Source organism: Rana temporaria, chromosome 1 (genome assembly GCF_905171775.1).
Source record: "Rana temporaria chromosome 1, aRanTem1.1, whole genome shotgun sequence".
Lineage (NCBI taxonomy): Eukaryota > Metazoa > Chordata > Amphibia > Anura > Ranidae > Rana > Rana temporaria.
Genome location: NC_053489.1, coordinates 519,486,706 through 519,510,982, shown reverse-complemented (window position 1 = coordinate 519,510,982; position 24,277 = coordinate 519,486,706). Strand labels below are relative to the sequence as shown.

The 24,277-nt window shown below is 39.9% G+C and overlaps 1 protein-coding gene across 1 annotated transcript in view; it reads left to right on the top strand.

Moving 5' to 3' along the window:
- SLC10A7 (solute carrier family 10 member 7) overlaps positions 1–24,277 on the top strand; it is a 240,268-nt gene that overhangs the window by 198,252 nt on the left and 17,739 nt on the right. Inside the window, exons 8-10 of the mRNA XM_040331731.1 lie at positions 8,350–8,515; positions 11,155–11,206; positions 14,214–14,287. Of these exons, the coding sequence (XP_040187665.1) occupies positions 8,350–8,515; positions 11,155–11,206; positions 14,214–14,287 (292 nt within the window). The remainder of the gene's footprint in view (positions 1–8,349; positions 8,516–11,154; positions 11,207–14,213; positions 14,288–24,277) is intronic.

Here is a 24,277-nt window from a genome sequence, read left to right as displayed (position 1 = left end):
CGCAGCCTATTGCATTAGGTTATGCAGCCCAAAACTCAAACACCAATGCCTTTCTCTGCAGCCTCAGCTGCACTGGACAAATTAGGAAGACAAATTAGGAAGTGCTCAAAATGAAGCATAGTTAACAGTTTACTATGCTTCAATGCATTCATTTATAAACGGAAGGGGCCGTTAAATTACATATTGACTAGCCCTTTTCCTCGCTTCCCATCCTGAAACATCCCCCGCAGCAGCCAAGAGGCAGGGCCGGGCAGTAGGGAGAATTGGTACCGCACAGAGTGCTTCCCAGGCACACACCCTGCGCACGACTCTGGTATGCAGGTTACCTGTTACAGTGATACCACTGTCCGTCACTGTACAGGATTGTTGACTGTCAGGTGTGTACAGGTTACCTGATGCACAGTGATACCACTGTCAGTCACTGTATAGGATAGGTAATTATAAGGTGTGTACAAGTTACCTGATGCAGTAATACCACTGTCAGTCACTGTATAGGATTGTTGACATTGAAAAAGTACTCATACCCCTTGAAATTTTCCAAATTTTGTCACGTTAGAACAAAAAACTTAAATGTATTTTATTGGGATTTTGTGCAATAGACCAGCACAAAGTGGCACAGAATTGTGAAGTAGAAAGAACATGATGTATGGTTTTAATTTATTTTATTTTATTTTTTACAAATAAATGTGAAAAGTGTGGCGTGCATTTTTATTCAGCCCCCTTTACTCTGATACCCCTAACTAAATTTTAGTAGAACTAAATGCCTCAAGAAGTCACCTAATTAGTAAATGGAGTCCACCTGTGTGTAATTTAATCTTTGTATAAATACAGCTGTTCTGTGAAGTCCTCAGAGGTTTGTTAGAGAACCTTAGTGAACAAACACCATGAAGGCCAAGGTACACACCAGACGGGTCAGGGATAAAGTTGTGGAGAAGTTTAAAGCAGGGTTAGGTTATAAAACAAAAGGCCCAAGCTTTGAACATCTCATGGAGCACTGTTCAATCCATAATTTGAAAATGGAATCTTATGGCACAACTACAAACCTACCAAGACATGGCCGTTCACCTAACTGACAAGGCTGGGCAATGAGAGCATTCATCAGAGAAGCAGCCAAGATGCCCATGGTAACTCTGGAGGAGCTGCAGAGATCCACAGCTCAGGTGGGAGAATCTGTCCACAGGACAACTATTAGTCGTACACGCCACAAATCTGGCCTTTATGGTGGAGTGGCAAGAAGAAAGCCATTGTTGAAAGAAAGCCAGAAGAAGTATCGCTTGCAGTTTGTGAGAAGCCATGTGGGGGACACAGCAAACATGTAACAGAAGGTGCTCTGGTCAGATGAGACCAAAATTTTACTTTTTGGCCTAAAAGCAAAAGGCCATTTGTGGAGGAAAACGAACACTGCATATCACCCTGAACACACCATCCCCATTGATTAAACATGGTGGTGGCAGAATCATGTTGTGGGGATGCTTTTCTTCAACAGGGACAGGGAAGCTGGTCTCAGAGTTGATGGAAAGATGGATGGAGACAAATGCAGGGCAATCTTGGAAGAAAACCTGTTAGTCTACAAAAGACTTGATACTGGGGCGGAGATTCACCTTCCAGCAGGACAATGACCCTAAACATACAGCCAGAGCTACAGTGGAATGGTTTAGATCAAAATATATTCATATTTAGAATGATCAAGTCAAGGTTTAGACCTAAATCCAATTGAGACCCTGTGGCAAGAATTGGAAATCTCCATCCAGGGGGCTGAATACAAATGCACGCCAAACTTTTCACATATTTATTTGTAAAAAAAAATGGAAAACCATTCATAATTTTCCTTTCACTGCACAATTATGTGCCACTTTGTGTTGGTCTATCACATAAAATCCCCAAAAAAAACATTTGTTTTTGGTTGTAACATGACAAAATGTGGAAAATTTCAAGGGGTTTGAATATTTTTCAAGGCAGTGTAGTTACCTGATGCACATTGATACCACTGTCGGTCATTGTATAGGATAGGTAACTATCAGGTGTGTACAAGTTACCCGATGCAGTAACATCACTGCCTGTCGCTGTATAGGATGGGTGTATGGGTTAACCAACAAACAGTGATAACATTGATAGTCAGTGTAGTGGGTTACTTCCTTTACGCTTTCATGCCATCTTCTACTCCTGCACATAAGTGCTTGTGACAGACCTTTATTTTATGTTTTATATTAAAGAGCAATTTATGATTAAATGTTAATGACATAGAATTTTCACAGTGTGCCCGTATATTCTACCAGTTTGAACATTTTTCAAAGAAGCACACCAAAACCCACTGTTTTCCATGAATAAATAATGAAAAGCATGTCTTCACATTATCATTCATGCATTCTCTAGTTACCCGGCCACTGATTAACCCTTGTGTAGTTGTCAGTAACAAGTTGCCAACTCTGTGACAGAAGCCAAGTTTGTATAGCACTACTGTTGTTGGCAGCTGCTTTTCAGCGTTATCTAAAATATTCAGAGGATGCTGTAATCTGCAGTGCTGTGTGCAGATAATAAATTACTGAACATATTGTTTCTGTGATGCTGAACACTACAGATTATTGTACAAGTATGTTGTTTTTAGTAGCACTTTCCCCACAAACACCTGATTCAAAGCTGCTAGCAAGTTTTTAGAGTTCCACTCCACCTTTGTGAAAAATGTCATATTGTAGTCCGAATATAAACAGCAGCAGCTTTGTAAATGGTATACATCTCTCTCATCTGTTATCCTTGTACAAACTTTTGGAAAAAAAAAATATATATATATATATATATATATATATATATATATATATATATATATATATATATATATATATATATATATATATATATATATACACACACCTTGGATTAAGAGTAACTTGGTTTGAGTGTTTTGGAAGACAAGCAAACATTTTTAATACATTTTGACTTGATATACAAGTAGGTTAATGTCACAACTTTGTATAAAAGATAAGAAAGGCGCATCTAAGTGATGCAATATGGTTCCATTTAATGAAGATACAACATTTAGTAACATATTGCTACACTTAGAGGCGCCTCTCTTCTTTTTACACTCTGTAGCTCCTGCTGGATTTTACTTCTAATCCCCTTGTGGAGGCTTCCATTTGTGGATGGACATTTTATGGTTACACAACTATATAATATTTTTATATGGACTATAAACTAAGGGACCTATGAAGACATGGTTGTGGAACGAAACATTTGAGTTCCCATTATTTCTTTAGATTACAAGCATGTTTCTGGAATGAATTATGCTCGCAATCTAAGGTTTTACTGTAGTGCCTAATGGGAAAAGTGCAACTTCTGCATGTTGCTTTGGAATGAAAAAAGACTTTATTTCAGTGGAATAGTGTGAATCTGCTTGTTGTGAATTCCATAATTACATTTGTGTTTCCTCAGTCTTTCCAGGATAACGTCTGAAAGTGTGACTCCATCCAAAAAAAACTGGGCGTGACTCCACCCAGGGAACACAACTGCCAGAAACTTTGAAAAAAAATAAAATGTCTTCATAAATTTAGGCCAATAAAAATGCCAATAAGCATATATTGATTGGTTTACGCAAACATTATAGCATCTACAAACTATGGGGTATATTTTTGGAATCTTTTTACAAAAATAATGGTAGTGATCAGCGACTTATAGCGGGACAGTGACATGAATAGTGATCAGTGCTAAAAATATGCACGGTCACTGTACTAATGACAGTGGCTGGGAAGGGGTTAAACATCTAGGGTGATCAAATGGTTCACTGTGTGCCTAGCTAGTGTTTTTGTGTACTCCCAAAACACAAAATCCTTTCTTTTTCCCTTGTCAGAACTGAGATCTGCCTTGTTAGTATAAGCAGATCTCAGTTTTGTGTGCATTACCGACGATCTTGTCTTTGACCCATGAAACCAGCACTTTTCCATGTTGTAGAAAAGTATGATAATAAAGCATGTATACAGATCTCAAGCCATAGTAGAACTGAAAGATTAGTGAATGCTGAAGAGATTCTTAGTTATGTTTTTCCACAGGGAAGTGGCTGTTTTTAGGCTTGAATACTGTTATGAAAATGTACATTAAAAGAAACTAGGAGTAAAATTATCATTATGCCACACATATTGCCCATGGTTCTTAATGGACTGTTTGGCTGCTTTGTATAGTCATTTTTTTTTTTTTCGCATTCATACTGACTTACATACACGTTCCTTACATATCTCAGGGATTCATGTGGCGGGACCTCTGCACCAGAGTTGCCAGCTCTGTCCACCTATTGGTATGATTATTAAGGGTTCTCACTGTCACCACTGAACATTTATTTATTTTACATTACAAACAATGAAGCATAAGAGGTGACGCTATCTTGGTTGACGTTACATGGTCTGCCAGCAGGGGCAGCAGCTGATAAGTGGAGCTTGGTGCTCAGGTGCAGGGTGGTTTTCCCAAGTAAAAGTAAAAAAGCCAGTGTTTTTTTTTCCATAACTCTTAAAAGGTGCCCCCATAGAGAGCTGCTGGCTGAGGGGGTACTTGATAGGAGGGAGGGGCCAAGAGCAGCAAAGAAGGACCGTAGAAGAGGAGGATCCGGGCTGCTCTGTCCAAAACCAATTGCACAGATGAGGTAAGTATAACATGTTATATATATATAAAGTTTAAGACCACTTGAAAAATGGCAAAAAATCATATTTTACATTGTTGGATCTTAACAAGGTTCCAAGTAGAGCTTCAACATGCAACAAGAAGAAATGAGAGTGAGACAAAACATTTTTTGAGCATTCAATTTAATGAAAACAACGAATAAACTGAAACAGGCTGTTTTTCAGCTGATCAAAAGTTTAGGACTAAACCCCCCCCCCCCCCCCCACCAAAAACAGAAATCCAACTTCCAAACATGAACTCAGTATTGAGTAGCTCCGCCGTTATTGTTGATCACTTCAAAAATTTGTTTCGGCATGCTTGATGCAAGCGTTTACATGAGGTGAGTGGGAACATTTCTCCAAGTGGTGAAGACAGCCGCACGAAGGCCATCTACTGTCTGGAACTGTTGTCCATTTTTGTAAACTTCCCTTGCCATCCATCCCCAAAGGTTCTCAATTGGATTTAGATCAGGGGAACACACAGGATGGGCCAAAAGAGTGATGTTATTCTCCTGGAAGAAGTCCCTTGTCCTGTGGGCATTGTGTACTGTAGCGTTGTCCTGTTGAAAAACCCAGTCGTTGCCACACAGACAAGGGCCCTCAGTCATGAGGAATGCTCTCTGCAACATCTGGACATAGCCAGCGGACATTTGACGCCCCTGCACTTCCTGAAGCTCCATTGTTCCACTGAAGGAAAAAGCACCCCAGACCATTATGGCGCCCCCTCCACTGTGGCGCGTAGAAAACATCTCAGGTGGGATCTGCTTGTCATGCCAGTAACGTTGGAAACCATCAAGGTTACATTTTTTCTCATCAGAGAATACAACTTTCTTCCACCTTTGAATGTCCCATGTTTAGTGCTCTCTTGCAAAGTCCAAACGAGCAGTTCTGTGGCGTTCAAGGAGACAAGGTTTTTGAAGACGTTTTTTGTTGCCGTCTGATGGTTATGGGGCTGCAGTCAGCACCAGTAAGGGCCTTAATTTGGGTTGAGGATCGTCTAGTGTCTTGGTGAGAGACCCTGGTTATGCAGTTCAGCAACCCGACCACGTTCAAAAAGGGAGATTTTTTTTGCCTTTGCCATCAGAATGTGTGACTACCTGACAGAAAATGACAATGAATCCACATCTTTGCACAGATTTTGCCTTTTTAAAGGTATGTGGTCCTAAACTTTTGATCAGCTGAAAAACAGCCTGTTTCAGTTTAATCGTTATTTTCAATTAATTGAATGCTCAAAAAATGTTTTGTCTCACTCATTTCTTCTTGTTGCATGTTGAAGCTCTACTTGGAACCTTGTTAAGATCCAACAATGTAAAATATGATTTTTGGCCATTTTAAGTGGTCCTAAATTTTTAAACAGGACTGTATATAAACAATTTTAACAAGACTTTTCAATCACTTTAATAACTTTATTTAACTTTTAATAACTTTAACTTTAGGGCTTTGAGTACTGTTTGGAACCGAAGTTGACATATCTATATATTTTTTGCTTTTAGAATTACAGTATTTGATTAGTTAAAATGTATATAGATTACCAGCTTGAGGACCGCTGCACGCAGATATACGTCTGAAAAATAGCACGGCTGGGCACAAGGACGTCCCCTTTAGGAGCCCAGCCGTGGGTCGCGCAGCGCCCCGCCGGTGGCTTGTTCATGACCTGGTCCTCAGCTCTGTGACCGTCCCCGCGGGGACGGTCGCCGCCGGTGTCCCGCGATCGGGTCACAGAGAGGAAGAACGGGGAGAGGTAAGTGTAAACAAACCTCTCCCCGTGCTTCCTAGTGAGTCTGTCACTGATCGTCTGTTCCCTGTCATAGGGAATGACGATCAGTGATGTCACATGCCCAGCCACGCCCCCCCACCGTTAGAACACTCCCTTAGGACACACTTAACCACTACAGCAGCCCCTCCAGGTTAACCGCTTCACTGCCAGTGTCATTTTTACAGTAACCAGTGCATTTTTATAGCACTGCTCACTGTAAAAATTACAATGGTCCCAAAAAAGTGTCCGATGTGTCTGCCATAATGTCGCAGTCATTATAAAAATCGCTGATAGCCGCCATTACTAGAAAAAATAAATATTAATAAAAATGCAATAAAACTATCCCCTATTTGGTTGACACTGTAAATTTTGGTGCAAACCAATCAATAAACGCTTATTGCGATTTTTATTTTTTTTACCAAAAATATGTAGAAGAAATACATATCGGTCTAAACTGAGCAAAAAAAAATGTTTTCATATCTTTTTTGGGGATATTTATTATAGCAAAAAGTTTAAAATATTGCATTTTTTTTTTTTCAAAATTGTCGCTCTATTCTTGTTTATAGTGCAAAAAAGCCACGTCGCATGACACCGCAATTGTCAGTTAAAGTGACACAGTGGCGAATCGCAAAAAGGGGCCAGATCCTTTAGCTGCATAATGGTCCGGGGGTTAAGTGGTTAATGAAATTGGTTATTCAAATTGTGAGTGACCATAGGGAAGAAACCTCAGGTATCTGATTACAGTGTTGGTATGCTTCTAGAATCTTAGAGACTTTAGAATAAAACTGCAAAACTGGCTTCTCTTGAACAGGAATGTGTGCGTGTTTTTTTTTTTTCCAGATCCCTTTATTTTTTAATTAGCCTATCTATGGCCAGCCACTGAGGCTACACTTTACCTGCAACCTTAGATTTTTGCTGGTCTATTACTGTAATAGGCTGTCTCACTAGCCAATAGGAAGTGTTGTAGTTTTTCTGGTCAGAATAGCTTGGCATTTGTCTATATCTGCAGCATTTCTGAATCTGCTGCAGGTATGTGCAGGAATCTCTAGGTGCCTGCACTTTTTTTTCCTGCAGTGGCCTCTTTTTTTCTAGAGGCAGAGTCTTTTTAAACTTTAATTGCATAGTTTCTCACTGCTGATAAACCGGTCTAAGAACAGTCCACTGTTTTTTTACAGTTTGTCTTATCCTTCAGCAATGCTCAAACAATTCTGAGATGTTTTTTTGCTTTTAAAGTTTAAAGGCACCGACTACTAACCAAACCCTCCCCCTCGCTAATTAATTACTCAGGTGGTGATTAATTCTTTTCCTCTGCATTAATTTTTTGGAAAATAAAAGAAATCAAATGGCATTTATCTTTAGATTTATGAAAACTCCAGATATTCAGACGTTGAATTATTTAAACTCCCCTAACACATACACTTTTGCTTTTCAAGCATAAGTTATAATTTAATTAAAAACTTCTGGCGCATTCCTGGCGTTTTAAATATTAACGTGTTCCATGGATCACTTTCGATTATGTGCCGTCATGAAATTCCTGAAGATGTCACAAATTTAAGGTTCCTGAAGTTGCACTCAGAATTGTCTGTTGATGCAAGAGGGATTGTGATAATTACACACATCCATTAGTATCAGCAGAGGAGATAAACATCAGGGAGTCTTAATGGGCTTGTCTCAGTGACAGCCGGCAAAGAACATTTGACATAATTAAGGATAGATTTGATTCAGTTGAAAATATACTCTCATTATAGGTGCCCAGTGGAAGTTGCACTAAAATTGTTAAATTCCCCAGAATAAGACTGTGGCGGCTGGGAAGCTTTTGAAATCCGCTGTGGCAGTCATTGGAATTATTCACTTCTCTTTATGTCTTTCTGCTGTCAAGTTCACTTTGTGTCGCCCATGTTTGCTCTTACTGTGAACACTGAAAAAGGCAACCTGTTGGCTTTTCTTTTGCAGATTGTGCGGAGGTACATCAAGGACTGGCTGGAAAGGAAGAAACCTCCATTTGGTGCGATTAGCAGTTGTGTCCTGCTTATGATTATCTACACCACCTTCTGTGATACCTTCTCTAACCCAAATATTGACCTGGACACTTTCAGTTTGGTTGTTATTGTATTTATCAGTACGTATAGAAACCATATATTTGTCATTTTATTTTCAGTTGTTGTATGAAGGTTTGATGAAAGCAAAAAGATAAATTATTCTTACATTTGTATGATAGATCAGTGCTCCTGACCATTGGCTAAGGAGATGCCTGTGGCCCCAATTTTATTTTTATTTTTTCTTTGTTTTGTATGGCAACCTCACAGCAGGTGCTTGGTGCATCTCAGTCTTAATACCTGCTGGACCATGCACTTTACATAGACAAGAAATTAAACAGTATATTGCCTAGCTTACATAACTTTCTTTGTATGTTTGACATTGTTTTTAATGGTTGTAGTGTTTAGAATGTTGCTCAATTGAATATCCACTCTTGAACCCATTTTAGTATTATCAAGAAGTCCCAATCACAGAAAAAGAATGTGTGTGTGTGTGTGTATGTATATATATATATATATATATATATATATATATATATAATTTCAATGGGGGCAATTTGTCTAGGAAGGCATTTCCTTCACTTTGAGATTTCCGTTCACTTTGTGTCTACAGGAAAATAAGGCCTCGTACAGACGGCCGGACCGTTTTCAGCGGACATGTCCGGTCGGAGATTTCTATATGATGGTTGTACACACCATCATGCAGAAATCCGCGCGTACACGATACGCGGTGACGAGGCCGCGGCGACGTGCACGGCCCTGGAAATTCAATGCTTCCACGCATGCGTCGAAGTGATTCGATGCATGCGAGGGATGGCGGCCGACCGGACATGTACGGTGAGTCTGTACAGACGACCGAACATGTCCGACGGACAGGCTTCTAGCGGACATGTTTCTTAGCATGCTAAGAAACATTTGTCCGCTGCAAAACGGTCGGCTAGACAAATGTCCGCTGGAAACCTGTCCGGTCGGCCGTACACACGACCGAACATGTCTGCTGAAACTGGTCCGCGGACCAGTTTCAGCAGACATGTTCGGTCGTGTGTACAAGGCCTAAGAGAACGAAGTGGAACACCTATGGCAAAAACCAAGGGGGTAATCCACAAAAGGGATACGCCGGCGTATCTACTGATACGCCGTCGTATCCCTGTTTCTATCTATGGAACTGATCCACAGAATCAGTTTCACATAGACAGAAGATCCGACATGTGTAAGGGACTTACACTGTCGGATCTTAGGATGCAGTACCTCGGCCGCCGCTGGGGGCATTTCGAGTCGAATTAGCACTTACGGAGATCCACGAAGCTTTTCAGCTTCGTTTTTTCTCCGTAAGTATTAGTTTGCTATCGCAAAATTAGGGCTGCTTTTACAAGGTGTAAAGTTAGTACACCATGTAAAAGTAGACCCTTCTTTCCCGCGACGGTGTCTTTTTTTTTTTTTTTGCCGCAACTCGTATTTTTTTTTTACGCCCGTCGCGATTCTCAAAACCCGGTGCATTGTAAAACCGCGCAAAGCACATCGGGAAAATTACGTCGGGAGCATGCGCAGTACGTCCTGCGCGGGAGCGCGCCTAATTTAAATGGGACTCGCCCCATTAAATTAGGAACGCCTTGCACCGGACGATTTTAAGTTACACCGCTGCAAATTTCCAGGTAAGTGCTTTGTGGATCGGGCACTACCTTGTGTAATTTGCGGCGGTGTAACTTAAATGACAAAAGTTACGTTGCGCCGGGTGTTTGTGGATCTGGCCCCAAGGTTTTAGCTTTGGATATACTGCTGCTGGGAAAGAACAATATTCACTTTCTGACACTGAAAGCATATTCAGTGTCACAGTTGATGAATATTAAGGTTCAGAGGAAAGGAATCAAGCCAAAGAAAAACCTTCTTTGCTATTCCCAAATTCACATTTACACAAGAATTAGAATATAATTTTGAAAGCCTTGCTTTCTATAATGAGAACACACCTATTTTGTGTTCAGTGAAGATCTGATGTCATTTTATATGCTTTAAAGTCATGGTCATCTTTTTAAAATGGATTTGAAGAGGTGACTGTGCTATGTTGTTTAACCACATTAGAGAAAAATAGGGTAATCTGTGTCACTTTTCTATCTGGAAAGGTTTTGATAACTTCATAACGAGATAGAAATACATATATGTTGGCAAGTTTAACTGCTTCCATATGTGTTTTAGCTATTTACCTGAAATTCAACAGTTTTTAATAATTGGGTATAATCTGCAAATGGTTTATAGCTCAACTTTCTGGGTCACTTAACTCTTTATATCTGTAAATTAAATTGAGTTTATCAACATACGTGCCAGAAGCTGCAGTACTGTATTAAAAAACAGTGAACAATTTTATTAGAAAAGGTTTTACTAAGCCAATACAAATTCACAGGGAGGAACACTGCAAAGCTAAGAAACCATAGCACTCTGTAGAGATCTGAAGATGCGCTACCCACATAGGCCTGTGCAGTTTAGTAAAGCCAGACAAAAATGTGTTTTTGTTTTTATGTGTTTGGCATTTCACATTCTCAGCAGCCTAGCTCTCAAAACTGACCTGTAGTCTGAGTCTTCTCTTATTTTGCCTAACTGTTATTGGCCAGACTTTTGGCTTTGAGTAATTAGGCAAATTTGGCACCTAAAAGTATTCAATTTGTTGTACTGATATATACACGTATTTTGTGTGCAGCAGTGAAAGTAATACTTATATTTTATTTTGCAGTATTTTTTATTCAGCTAGCATTCATGCTTTTAACATTCCTGTTTTCTACTAGGTAAGTCCCCATGTTGTTATATTTTATTATAAGTAATGTGACACATATTTCTGTAGTTACTCTACCAGTATTACCATATAGTATTTTTTATTTTCTTTTTCCTTTGTGTAACAGTATAACATAAGGGTAGTTTTTTGTTTTTATAGTCAAAACTTTTTGTTCTAGGCTAGCTTCACATATGTGCATTACTGTAACACGTTGTAATTTGTGCATTTTACCATGCGATACTGCAGTCCATGGTAACACACTATTAGTATTGCAGTGCCCTGAATCTCCAATCCAAAACCCTTCAAATGGAAAAAAACACAGAGGTGGGGGGTAGAGACAAAAAAAAAACAATACCTGAACGCCAGAAACATTCTTTATAAGTACAGCAATATATAGAGGGCTTTAGGTATTACTCAAAAAAACAAAAACACTAAAAAAATCAAAAAGAAATGTATCAAAAATACCTTGATCCAAATGACTGTATCTCTAACCCACAGTTTAAAAACAATACAACTATTATCTCCAGTAAGGAAGCAATGCATATAATTTTAAGCTCGACAATAAATGTCATTTTAAAATTTTCCAAATATATCAAATTATATCAATGTGTATTTAGCATACAGTCTACAAAAACAATTAACAGACCAAACTATGCTGAGCAACATGAAGACAACCAATTATTTGCCATAATGCAGTATTCTCCTAAAATACATCATCAATGAAAATGAAAAAAGAAAAAAAATTACTACTCCGTGGTTCCTTTCCAAGTATAAAGAACAGGAAATGTCACTATACAAATCAAAATAATAATTTAATCCTGAAGGAATATCAACCAAGAGGATCAACCTATAAAGAAGGTTCAGAGCCTAATGGATGCAAAGAACCCCTCAAATCTTAGTTATACATTACAGGGTTCCATGGTAAAAGTGAATAAAATATAAATAGTGGATCAAACAAATGTCCACTTGAATAATATAACTGATATACTTGGCATTTTGTTAATTTGTTCCCAAAGAAGTTGACCTCTCCCGCATTTTGCACATTAATTTGTGCATATATAGCAATGCGTGCACGTATTAAGGAAACTCGCAAATTTGCTGTAAACACCATCGAGAAGAGGGCACATAGTAGTAGACATCACAATGAAGTATCGCTCCTTATGCTGTAAATACATTTTGGGCTACAAAATCCTTCTGTGCCAGCATGAAAAATGCCTTCTCTGCGAATAAGAACTGTACAATCGTTGGTGTTAAGCCTTGTACAGTGATGTTTGGAGGGAATGACATCTTGTTGAAAATACTGCAGAAAAGTGTGTAATAAATATGCCTAAAGAAACAACATGGTATTAGGCGCATAATAACATCCAGCTATCCAGCCTGCTGGAGAAAATTGCCACATGGGACACTGGTGTTGTCTTCTTTACTCACGTCGTCTGGGACACATGTATTTGTCTCTTATGTTCTCCAAATGGATTATGTGTTAAGTAATACCAGCAGGTTTTCTGGATATGGACTTTGCTCTAAATGGGGAGATGTACAAAATATACTATGGGTCTTTATTATTTGACCATTGCCTGGCATTGATGCTCTTTTTTTGTATAAAATGTATTGCTTTATTATATACAGTCACAGCTTTACAAACATGGCACAATATACACTTAATAGTGACAAACATTTTCACTGTTCAACAATAATGATAGAAGGAGAAACAGAATAGAATTTGACATTATGAAGGTTATGCATACATTCAGAGTCCAGGGCCCTAGTGCTCCTGTCATCTAACTGTGGCTGATAGAAGGTCTTGGCTACCAACGGTGCAGTGGCTAACTGGGCCCGTTGCCCCTCTGTTTAACCCGTCACCTACGCTGTGTCAATCCCACCCACTGGGGAAGAAAGTGGTCCAGGGTCCGCCCGGAACACCCCTACCCGGGCTCCACACCAGAATAGGGGGACAACCAAAGTCTCCTGCTAACCTCCTCCAGCGAGTTACCCGACCTCATGCTGTGCCCAAGCTCCCGGGGCCCCCTGTGGGGGCACAACTCTATCTTTACCCAACATGAGGCGGACATGTTGGTCAATGACCTTAGCCGCTTCAAGTTCATAGATGCTCTTTTAATATAAACCGCTATGGATAATAATTTCTGCATAGTTGGGTGTTCTAACTAATGTTTTGCCTTATACCATGTAGTTCCTTTGGGTATGTGGAGTCCATACTTTTGTGCTGTAGTTTTTGTAGTGTTTTGTTGCCTGAGGCACATGAGGACAGTTGTACATGGTTTGGTTGAACTATTTGTTTATTTTAGGTATTTATATTTCACTATCAATTTACACAGCGCTTTACATATATATTCAGTCCCTGCCCCTTAAGGAGCTTACAATCCAAGGTCCCTAACTCACATTCATACAAATACTAGGGCCAATTTAGTCAGGAACCAATTACCCTACCAGCATATCTTTGAAGTGTGGGAGGAAACCTCAGTACCTGGAAGATACCCACACAGGCACAAGGAGAAAATGCGAACTCCAGGCAGGTAGTGTCGTGGTATGGATTTGAACCAATGACCCTAGTGCTGCTAGGCGATTGTGCTTACCAGCCACTGTGCTTCCCATTATTATGTTATATTACTATTTGATAGAGGAGGGTAATAGTGGATACCCAGTAAAGGAGCCAGTATATTGAGAGATCATATCAATTAATCATTCCCAATTCTCACTGCTGAATAGCACAGTCTATTCACATAAGGAATCTTTTTTTTTTTTAAATACAACCTGATAAAAAAAAGTGCAGTTCTAAGTCCTAGTGGAATTGGTTTGTGGTGATAGAAGCACTTCACCTTTGCATGTTATAAAAAAGATAATAATTTACAGGTCATCTTAATTCAGGTGAAAACTCAAATTTGACAAAATTCATTAATCTCCAATCATATTAGGCGTCATTAGGTGACTTTGTTTTCATAAAATATATGTATGTGTGTATGTGTCAACATTTGTTTAAATTAAGATTTTTTTTTCCTTTTCAGTAAAAAAAGTGGTTTTACGCCAGCAGACACAGTGGCAATAGTATTTTGTTCAACACATAAATCGCTTACCTTGGGTAAGTACATTAATATGTCAGATTTTAAGTTCTGTGTAAAAAAAATACTTTGTTTTGTATGTTTTCCACACGGTAGTCATATTCTGCACGGAGAATAATCAAGAAGAAGTCGCAGCAGAGGTGCAAAAAGCACAGATCAACAGAATAATACAATAGAATCAGGTAGATTCTTGCTTTGCAGATCTTGAGATACAGCTACCGCTCCAACAAAAAGAGCAGTATAGTAACGACAACAGCAAATCTTACACTAAATCACATGAAACTAACAGAATGCTAGCAATCACTGTCTTCTCACGGCGGGGAACACGTCCCCTGCCCACTTGCTAGAGAGAAGACAATGGCCCAGTAGGAGGGATTCCCACATCAAGCAAATTTCTTTCCTGCAACCTGTGGTTGCAGAAAAGCAATTCGCTCTGTGTATGGCCAGCCTTTCATTCTCGCACTGCAAATATACAGCTATGCCTCTTAAACTGCCAATTAAGTGAATGTCCCTTGTCAGCATTCAATTTTCTGTGTGTTATCCCATTTTTGATCTATACACAGGATCTGCTATACCAGAGGCTTGCACAATCCTTCTGTTGTCTGGACCACCAGACAGTTGTTTAAACTTTTGGCCTTAATGTTGCACGCAAAATGGGCTATGGTGCCTGAAAATATTGGCAGTGGGGATGTCATGTGTTCATATATTGATGATTTCCTCCTTTAAAATGCAGTTGATCGCTCACTTTGAATGGCAAGCTTGCTGAATAAAAAAACAACAGAGGATTTGAAGCTTTTTAATTGCTTTTTGTTCAGTTGGTCCACCTCAGACACAAGCTTTTATTTATTTAAGGCCCTTGTGTACACATCTCTCTCCTGCTAAACATTAAAAAGCCTGCATCAAATTAGGAATCACTGAAGTATATACTGTACTAGATGTCAGCACTGTACACAGGGAGGTCTACAACAAATGCGCACAGACTTGGCTATACACTGCGTTTTTACATTTTTTACTGTCATTATTATATATTGTAATATTTCTATGCCTGGCAGTATTAAGTGAATAACTACGCCAAGTAACAATAAATTAAAACTGTTAACCTATAAGCAGGGCTTTTTTTCTCAGAAAATAGATGCAGCAACTCGATCACGACCCCCCGAACCCACATGCACACACACACTCTCCAAACCTCATCACATAGTGGGTTAATAGTGTGGTTAAATTTCACTAACAGTGGGAGGGTCTTAAGGGGCATTAAACACCAGGAGTGCATTAAATACAGAGTGTAGAGTTCGAGTGTGCACTACAAAGAGAGTGCTGCAGAGTTCAGCCTTCTTCCACAGCCACTTACCTCTGCATCCCCCATCCACATCCCACTTTCACCCATCGTCAGCTCTGGCCTCTCCATGAACTCCCCCCCCCCCCTTCTTTAAAAGCTCCACCATCGTCCACATATCTTACTTTTGTTGCTGTATTAACCACTTCCGGAACCGCCTCCTGCACATATACGTCGGCAGAATGGCATGGCTGGGCACAAGCACGTATATATACGTCCTGTACTTGTACCCAGCCATGAGCGCGCGGCGCGCTCCCGCGACCCGGTCCGAAGCTCCGGTCCCGCGGACCCGATCGCTCGAGTGCGGCGATCGGTCCCCGGAGCTGAAGAACGGGGAGAGCCATGTGTAAACACGGCTTCCCCGTGCTTCACTGTGGCGGCGTATCGATCGCGTCATCCCCTTTATAGGGGAGACACGATCGATGACGTCACACCTACAGCCACACCCCCCTACAGTTGTAAACACTCACAAAGTGAACCCTAACTCCTACAGCGCCCCCTGTGGTTAACTCCCAAACTGCAACTGTCATTTTCACAATAAAGAATGCAATTTAAATGCATTTTTTGCTGTGAAAATGACAATGGTCCCAAAAATGTGTCAAAATTGTCCGAAGTGTCCGCCATAATGTCGCAGTCACGAAAAAAATCGCTGATCGCCGCCATTAGTAGTAAAAAAAATAAAAATGCAATAAAACTATCCCCTATTTTGTAAACGCTATAAATTTTGCGCAAACCAACCGATAAACGATTATTGCGATTTTTACCAAAAATAGGTAGAAGAATACGTATCGGCCTAAACTGAGGAAAAAAAAAATTATATATGTTTTTGGGGGATATTTATTATAGCAAAAAGTAAAAAATATTGAATTTTTTTCAAAATTGTCGCTATATTTTTGTTTATAGCGCAAAAACTAAAAACCGCAGATGTGATCAAATACCACCAAAAGAAAGCTCTATTTGTGGGGAAAAAAGGACGCCAATTTTGTTTGGGAGCCACGTCGCACGACTGCGCAATTGTCTGTTAAAGCGACGCAGTCCCGAACTGTAAAAACACCTTGGGTCTTTAGCCAGCATATTGGTCCGGGGCTTAAGTGGTTAAGCTGAAGCACCTAGCTGTGTTTACAGGTGATGGTGGTAGGCAGAGAGCCCGAACCAGAGGTGGTGGAACTGAGTTCCACCAAGTTCCAGCTGAAAAAAAGCCCTGCCTATAAGTGAATTTCAGAAGAAACTATGAAACTTTCTATCTGTTGATGGAGTCCCTCTGATGGTAACAACAAGACTCGCCTAGATAAAGTGGTTCTATTAGCTAAAGGTTTTATGTTCAGCTCCCCCTTAGCCTCATAAGCTTGATCTCAATCCAGCAACATGCATAAAGAGTATGGGCTCTCCCAGGTTTCTAGCTTCTTAGCGGCTGGGAGGGGGGGTAGGCCGCCCACTCTGTGTCTTATGAAACAGCTTGCTGTGGGGGGGCACTCAGCAGGGAGGAGCGCCAGGCATGGGTACCCGAGAAGAGGAGGATCGGGGCTGCTCTGTGCAAAACCATTACAACGAAGCATGTCAGTATAACATGTATATTTAAAAGAAAAATGCCTTTAAAAACCCTTTTAACCCCTTTCCGCTCAATGTATGTAAATGGACGTCCTTTAAAATGTTTTTGATAGTCCATTCATAATGAATGGGTTGACTTGATACCTAATGCAGAACATGTTAATGTACAACACAAGGCATGTTAAAGCACCACAAGGTGTAAATGGCTTTCATAAATACACCTGCCTGTTGATTCAACTGCAGGCATGATTGGTTCTCCTAAATAAATAAGGCCATGATTTGGCACAGTTTGGAAAGCTTGCTCATTTGTGGAGTAACTGCCAGCAAAATGTCCATATGTTCTCTTCATTTTCTGCTTCCTCCAGTGCTCTGTTTCCCCTCCCAACCCAGAAACATACCAATAATATATTTTGCTTCCTTCTAGATTGGTCTGTGTGTGTTGACACTGTGGGGACTTTGGTGGAAATAGTTTTTAAATGTATTTTTTTTTTATATGACAGTATACACTTTGTGTCTATTGACCCAACATACAGTCCATGGTCCTTAATTTTTCTGTTTCTGTTCCACAGATAGTTCCATCTAAAACACACAAATGTGATTCATTTATTTTATTAGTACTGTTGCCATTGATTGATTAGCATGTGGTATTAGTACTTTTCGTCTATTGATTGATTGCGGATGAAGTGACTGTTTGACCTTTAATTATGAGGCACCACATTGAAAATGACATTGAGCTATAGCTTCTTGTAATCCAGCTGGAATACCCAGCAGGAAACTATTTGGAGTTCATTCAGGATGATTGAGAATGCCTCGAGAAAACGCTCTACTGTCACTTGTGCTTCTCAAAAGATAACCCATCCTGCTTTGCTCATGCACGCTGATGCTTTACATGTATTATAAATCCTGGAAAATATGTGTGTCTTGTCAGACAGAAATATGTGTGTCTTGTCAGACAGACAACTACAAGAGTGCCCACACACAGATTACGTGCGTTGTATGTAAAGATACTTAAAGAATAACTCTACCCAGAACTTTTTTGGAGTATGGATAGAATATGCAAGGACTATAACTTGGTGAGTTTATCTCTTATTGTCTGGGTGGCCACTGAGGAGATTCTCCCTCTCTTCTTGCTCTAGTGACACCTAGCTCTGGTGTCCCTCTAAAAGAGACACGAACGTTAAAAGCAAAAAAGAAGCATTTTTGAACTTTTTTTTGGATATAATTTTTTTTTTTTTTATAATTTTGTACCTTTTATGTTCTTTTCCAACTTCACTTCCCTGGCAAGGTACTAATTTCTGCGTTTGCATCAACCCCTCTTTCTTCCCTAAACCCCCGCTGCCCTCTGTGACCTGTGTGTGTCCCAGAAAACAGCAGGACAATTCAGAAAGTGCATGTGAAGCCACTTCACTGTCGATTGCCCTTACTTGCAATGCCGGCACCTGCATTCGTAGCCCATGGACGAATCGGCTTGGGGTGCCAACATTGCAGGATCCCTGGACAGCCAAGTTTCCTTATATTAAAATTTAGCAGCTACAGTATTTGTAACTGCTGACTTTATTTTTTTATTTTATTTTTACAGGCTGAAACTCTACTATAAGTACCTGTAAGCATTGTGCATTCACGACATCCCCTCCAGTTTCCTCGGCTGTCAATGGCGCCGATTGGAAAATAAAGTCGGTATTCTAAAACGCAGATTTTATCATTTCGAATACTTTGAAGTGCAAAAGAGGGGGCCTTTTAGACCCCCGATCCCTCCATAATGTGTACCTGTCACATAATAATGGGCATACTGTCACATGGGATGTTTACAGTCCTTGTGACAGCAATAAACGTGATCAGTTTTTTTTTTTTTTTCTTTTAAAGGGACAGTGTTAAATTAAAAAAAATATATATACAGCCATGGCCAAAAGTTTTGAGAATGACACAAATACTAATTTTCACAAAGTCTGCTGCCTCAGTTTTTGAGATGGGAAATTGCATATACTCCAGAATGTCATGAAGAGTGATCAGACGAATTGCAATTAATTGCAAAGTTCCTCTTTGCCATGAAAATTAACTTAATCCCATAAAAAAAAAATTCCACTGCATTTGTGAAGAAGGCTTCAGGGTGCCCAATAAAGTCCAGCAAGCGCCAGGACTGTCTCCTAAAGAGGATTCAGCTGCGGGATCGGAGTGCCACCAGTGCAGAGGAGCAGGCAGGTGTGAGCGCATCTGCACGCACAGTGAGGCGAAGACTTTTGGAAGATGGCCTGGTGTCAAGAAGGGCAGCAAAGAAGCCACTTCTCTCCAAAAAAAAACATCAGGGACAGATTGATCTTCTGCAGAAAATATGGTGAATGGACTGCTGAGGACTGGGGCAAAGTCATATTCTCTGATGAAGCCTCTTTCCGATTGTTTGGGGCATCAGGAAAAAGGCTTGTCTGGAGAAGAAAAGGTGAGCGCTACCATCAGTCCTGTGTCATGCCAACAGTAAAGCATCCTGAGACCATTCATGTGTGGGGTTGCTTCTCATCCAAGGGCTCACTCAGTTTTGCCCAAAAACACAGCCATGAATAAAAAATGGTACCAAAACTCCCCAGATCCCTTAATCCCATTGAGAACTTGTGGTCAATCCTCAAGAGGCGGGTGGCAAACAAAAACCCACTAATTCTGACAAACTCCAAGAAGTGATTATGAAAGAATGGGTTTGCTATCAGTCAGGAATTGGCCCAGAAGTTGATTGAGAGCATGCCCAGTCGAATTGCAGAGGTCCTGAAAAAGAAGGGCCAACACTGCAAATACTGACTCTTTGCATAAATGTCATGTAATTGTCGATAAAAGCCTTTGAAACGTATGAAGTGCGTGTAATTATATTTCACTACATCACAGAAACAACTGAAACAAAGATCTAAAAGCAGTTTAGCAGCAAACTTTGTGAAAAATAATATTTGTGTCATTCTCAAAACTTTTGGCCACAACTGTATATATATATATTTTTTTTAAGCACCCCCTGTCCCCGCGAGCTCACGCACCAAAAATGGTGTTCAAATCACACGTGAGGTATAGCCACGATTGTTGGCGCAAATGCCCTCCTCTGTAACTCTAAACAGAGTTAAAAAAATTTAAATGTCACCTTTTCAAGATTGTTTAAGTACCATAGCTTGTCGCTATTCCACGAGTGCGTGCAATTTTAAAGCATAACATGTTGGGTGTCTATTTACTTGGCGTAACATCTTTCACAATATGCAAAAAAAATTGGGCTAACTTTTTATTCAAGTGTATTTTTTCCAAAATTGCATTTAAAACACTGCTGTGCAAATACTGTGTGACACACAATATTGCAACAACTGCCATGTTATTCTCTGGAGTCTTTGCTAAACAAAATGTATGTTTGGGGGTTCTAAGTAATTTTTTAGCAGAAAAAAAACTTACGACTTACATACGACTCATACTTGCAAACAAAGTGAAACAACAAGAAGTAAGAGGAAATCTATGCTCAGGAAGGGAAATTTACTCTTGTAAGCATTATCATGGGTAAAAGGTTCCTCCACTGAAGCTTTATCACCAATCCTCTTCTGAACAGAGGCACAGATCGCAAAACAAACGTTACAGGGCTGTTAAAGAGGAAGTAAACCCTGATGGGGTTTTACTTCATTTCTATCTCCCTGCAAAGTAAAAACCTAATGTGCTAGTATGCATTGCATACTAGCACATTATGTGACACTTACCTGAAAAACGAAGCCTGCGCCATTCCCTGCTGCAGGCCACATCCATCTTCGCCCCTCTTCCTTGCAGGGCTGGGGCCCCGCATGTACGGGGAGCCGCCAGTCACGGCATTTGCTTCTAAAAACCGGCGCGGGGCGTTTCTCTACAGTGCATGCGCCGATGACATCATCGGCGCAGTACAAAGTAAATATATTTACAGTACCTATAGGTAAGCCTTATTCAAATGGAGGTTTACAATCTCTTTAACCCTTCCCTATGCTTTCTGAAACTTAAAATCCTTTTTTGGCTGGAGTTATTCTTAAAAACAATTTACCTGTTCCAACTTGCATACAAATCTTGTTTGTAACTAGGAGACTGCCTGTATGTTGCTAAATACCTTCCCAAATCAGACTATTGTCTAAATAGGAGTTGCAGGAAAAATAATAAAACCTGTGCAGAAATATCTGTACTAACTGCTATTCTGTGGTAATTTTGGGGAAAATTTAAAGAGAAATATAGGGAAACGGTTATTTTGCAATCATTAATGTCTTTACAAGCAAAAAGATGCATAAAAGTCCTGTGAATAGACACTGCTGTGTCACAGAATTCACAGTCTGCCTTGTGAACTACAGAGGTCCTGAGAGGAGAAGTTTCAAGGAGCCAAGTTGGTACAGGAATCCCTTCTTGCAGGCAGCAAGGTACAATGGGATATGTAGTCCTTCAGAAATTGAAAGTAAACAGCAGAGGAGAAGCTGCCAAGCATGCAGGGCATACAGAAATGTGTGGAAAGAGGTGACCAGCAGCACTCACAACACGAAAGGAGATTTTTCAAGTAAGCTTATATGAGATTGTCGAGAATAAGATATTTTCTGAAAAATTTCGTACAAGATTTCGTAAGATTTTTTCCCTCAAAATTCTAATACTCTCTGGCCATCTTTGTATACAGAATGCTTCACTCTAGCACACAATGCTTTAGGTGCTGTTGCAAGTTAGTTTAGGGGTGAGCAAATTTCTTAAAATTATGGTGCCTTAAATGTACAGGCAGGATTTGATCACAGGCAGTATTTGATTCGACATACAGTGAGGGGAAAAAATTATTTGATCCCCTGCTGATTTTGTACGTTTGCCCACTGACAGAGTTGATCAATATATAATTTTAATGGTAGGTCTATTTTAACAGTGAGACAGAATAACAAAAAAATCCAGAAAAACGCATTTAAAAAAAAGTTATAACTTGATTTGCATTTTATTGGGTGAAATAAGTATTTGACCCCTTCGCAAAACATGACTTGGTACTTGGTGGCAAAACCCTTGTTGGCAATCAGAGGCCACCAGGTTTGCACACATCCCAGGAGGGATTTTGTCCTACTTCTCTTTGCATATCCTCTCCAAGTCATTAAAGTTTCAAAGCAGACGTTTGGTAAACTGGACCTTCATCTCCCTCCACAGGGGATCAAATACTTTTTTCCCTCACTGTACCTCTGGCTCTATATGTTCTTTCTGGTCCGTTGGTCATTGAATCTAGCCAGGAAACTGAATGAATTTTGTTCAGTTTCTTCTCTTGTAAGTTGCTAAACTCTTCCAGATTCATTCTCCTGCATGCAAGTTAAAGAATATGTGGTACTTTTTGTCTACAGATTTAATAATATTGATAGCATACTTTGATAAACATATTTCTATCTAGATAGAATGAAGTTTAGAAGATGTTCAGCATAGAAATTAACCCAGTTATTTTCATAGAGTGAGTTCTCACTACAGAAAAAAGTGTGTGGATGTGATACCTCCATCTCACACCCAGCATATAAATCCTTTGATTCCAACATTTCTCAGATGTGTCCAGAAATGTCACCAAAGGCTTTCCTTCCTGATGCCTCCTCTTCATCTGTACATACTGCTAGCAGTAGGTTTTTATTAATATTTAGAAAGTTTGCCTCCAGCAGTACTAAAGTGAGCATCAGAGAAACAACAGTTGTTTACCACGTTTGAACTGAAGGATCTCGCCCCAGAGATATGCTTTCACTTGAAGTGTACATCTTTCAATCTCAGCCCGCTACAAAGAGACGCATGAATAACAATTGTCATTTCTGGGCCGTACCTCTCCAATTATTTATTTGGTTTGTGTCTTCCAAGAAATGCACATAATGGAGAGCGACACTCAAAGCCCAATCGCTACTTTTAATGACAGCACGTTCATATGTCTCTGTGACATGCGTGTGTACTTAAAGAGAATAGAATAAACAGTCTTCTTAGAGGAAATTGTTAATAGCATTAACCTCCGTTACTGGGCATATCCAGGAGCATTACCAGATAGAGATGTAACAATCCTTTTCCACCTCACATGTAGCTGTTTAGAGCTCAGCTGCTACACTTCCATATTATGCATTTGTACATTGTCACTTGCATAAAGCCAGTTACATGGGTGATCAAATGGTATAGCCTGAAGCAGTTATAACTAATTATCATTAATTATATATTTTGTTATTAGCGATTTCCCCCTAATTGATTGGACCATAGCAAACTAACATGATTTTAGATGATTGGATTTATAAGCATATAGAAAACATGCTGAATGTCTGGGTGATCACTATCACCCTCTTTCAATGGGTGAACCTTGTTTGGTGACAGCTGTCTGAATTGGGGAGATCCCTTCCTAATTCATACTGTGTGTTTGGGACAGGAGGTCAAGGAATATCATCATGCTACTTTGTAAGAAATAGTTTGCACAACTTCTGTTCAAACATACAGAATTTGGGCTTAGCACACAAGAAAAATGTGATTAAAAAATACATTGTAGACAGTTGCTTCTCCTGCTGGACTCTCGTGTCGCTGGAGTTACCAGACATGTTTGTTGACTATGTGAAATTATGGTAACTAATAGGAACCTATTCAGCAATTATCTTTTATTTTTCGGACTGCTGGAAACTAATAAAGTAAAAGTAGATTCAATGGCATACTGCTACACACATTTATTGATCTTTTTACTGCCTTGAATAGGCCCACTGATATTGAAAACTGTCAGTTGTGATAATATACAAGCAAGGACGCCTTCATTGCACCCAACACTGAAATCAGCAGGGTCAAAGTCCCAGGAAAATGGTGACCTCACTTCAGTCATGTGACAGTGCTTATTGACTGCTAGGCCTTGGTAGTGTCACAGGGGAGCAGCTCATGAAAGCACTAGATTTTGTTCCAAGCTGTGACAGAGAAGTTTCAAAGCAATGCAGGCGTAAGTGGATTAGGGGCCCTTTGCAGAGAAACAGTCCCGTACCCTGCGTTTCTGTTTAAAAGCAAAATAAGGTGCACATCTACCACAAATATGGCTGCCTCTCATTTAGCAAAGAATATGCATCTAGATATTCCCCTGCACCCGTAATCCTGGACTGCCAAAATAAACAATGTTGTTAGGATCTGCAACAGACTTGCCACTGTAGACGAGACAGAG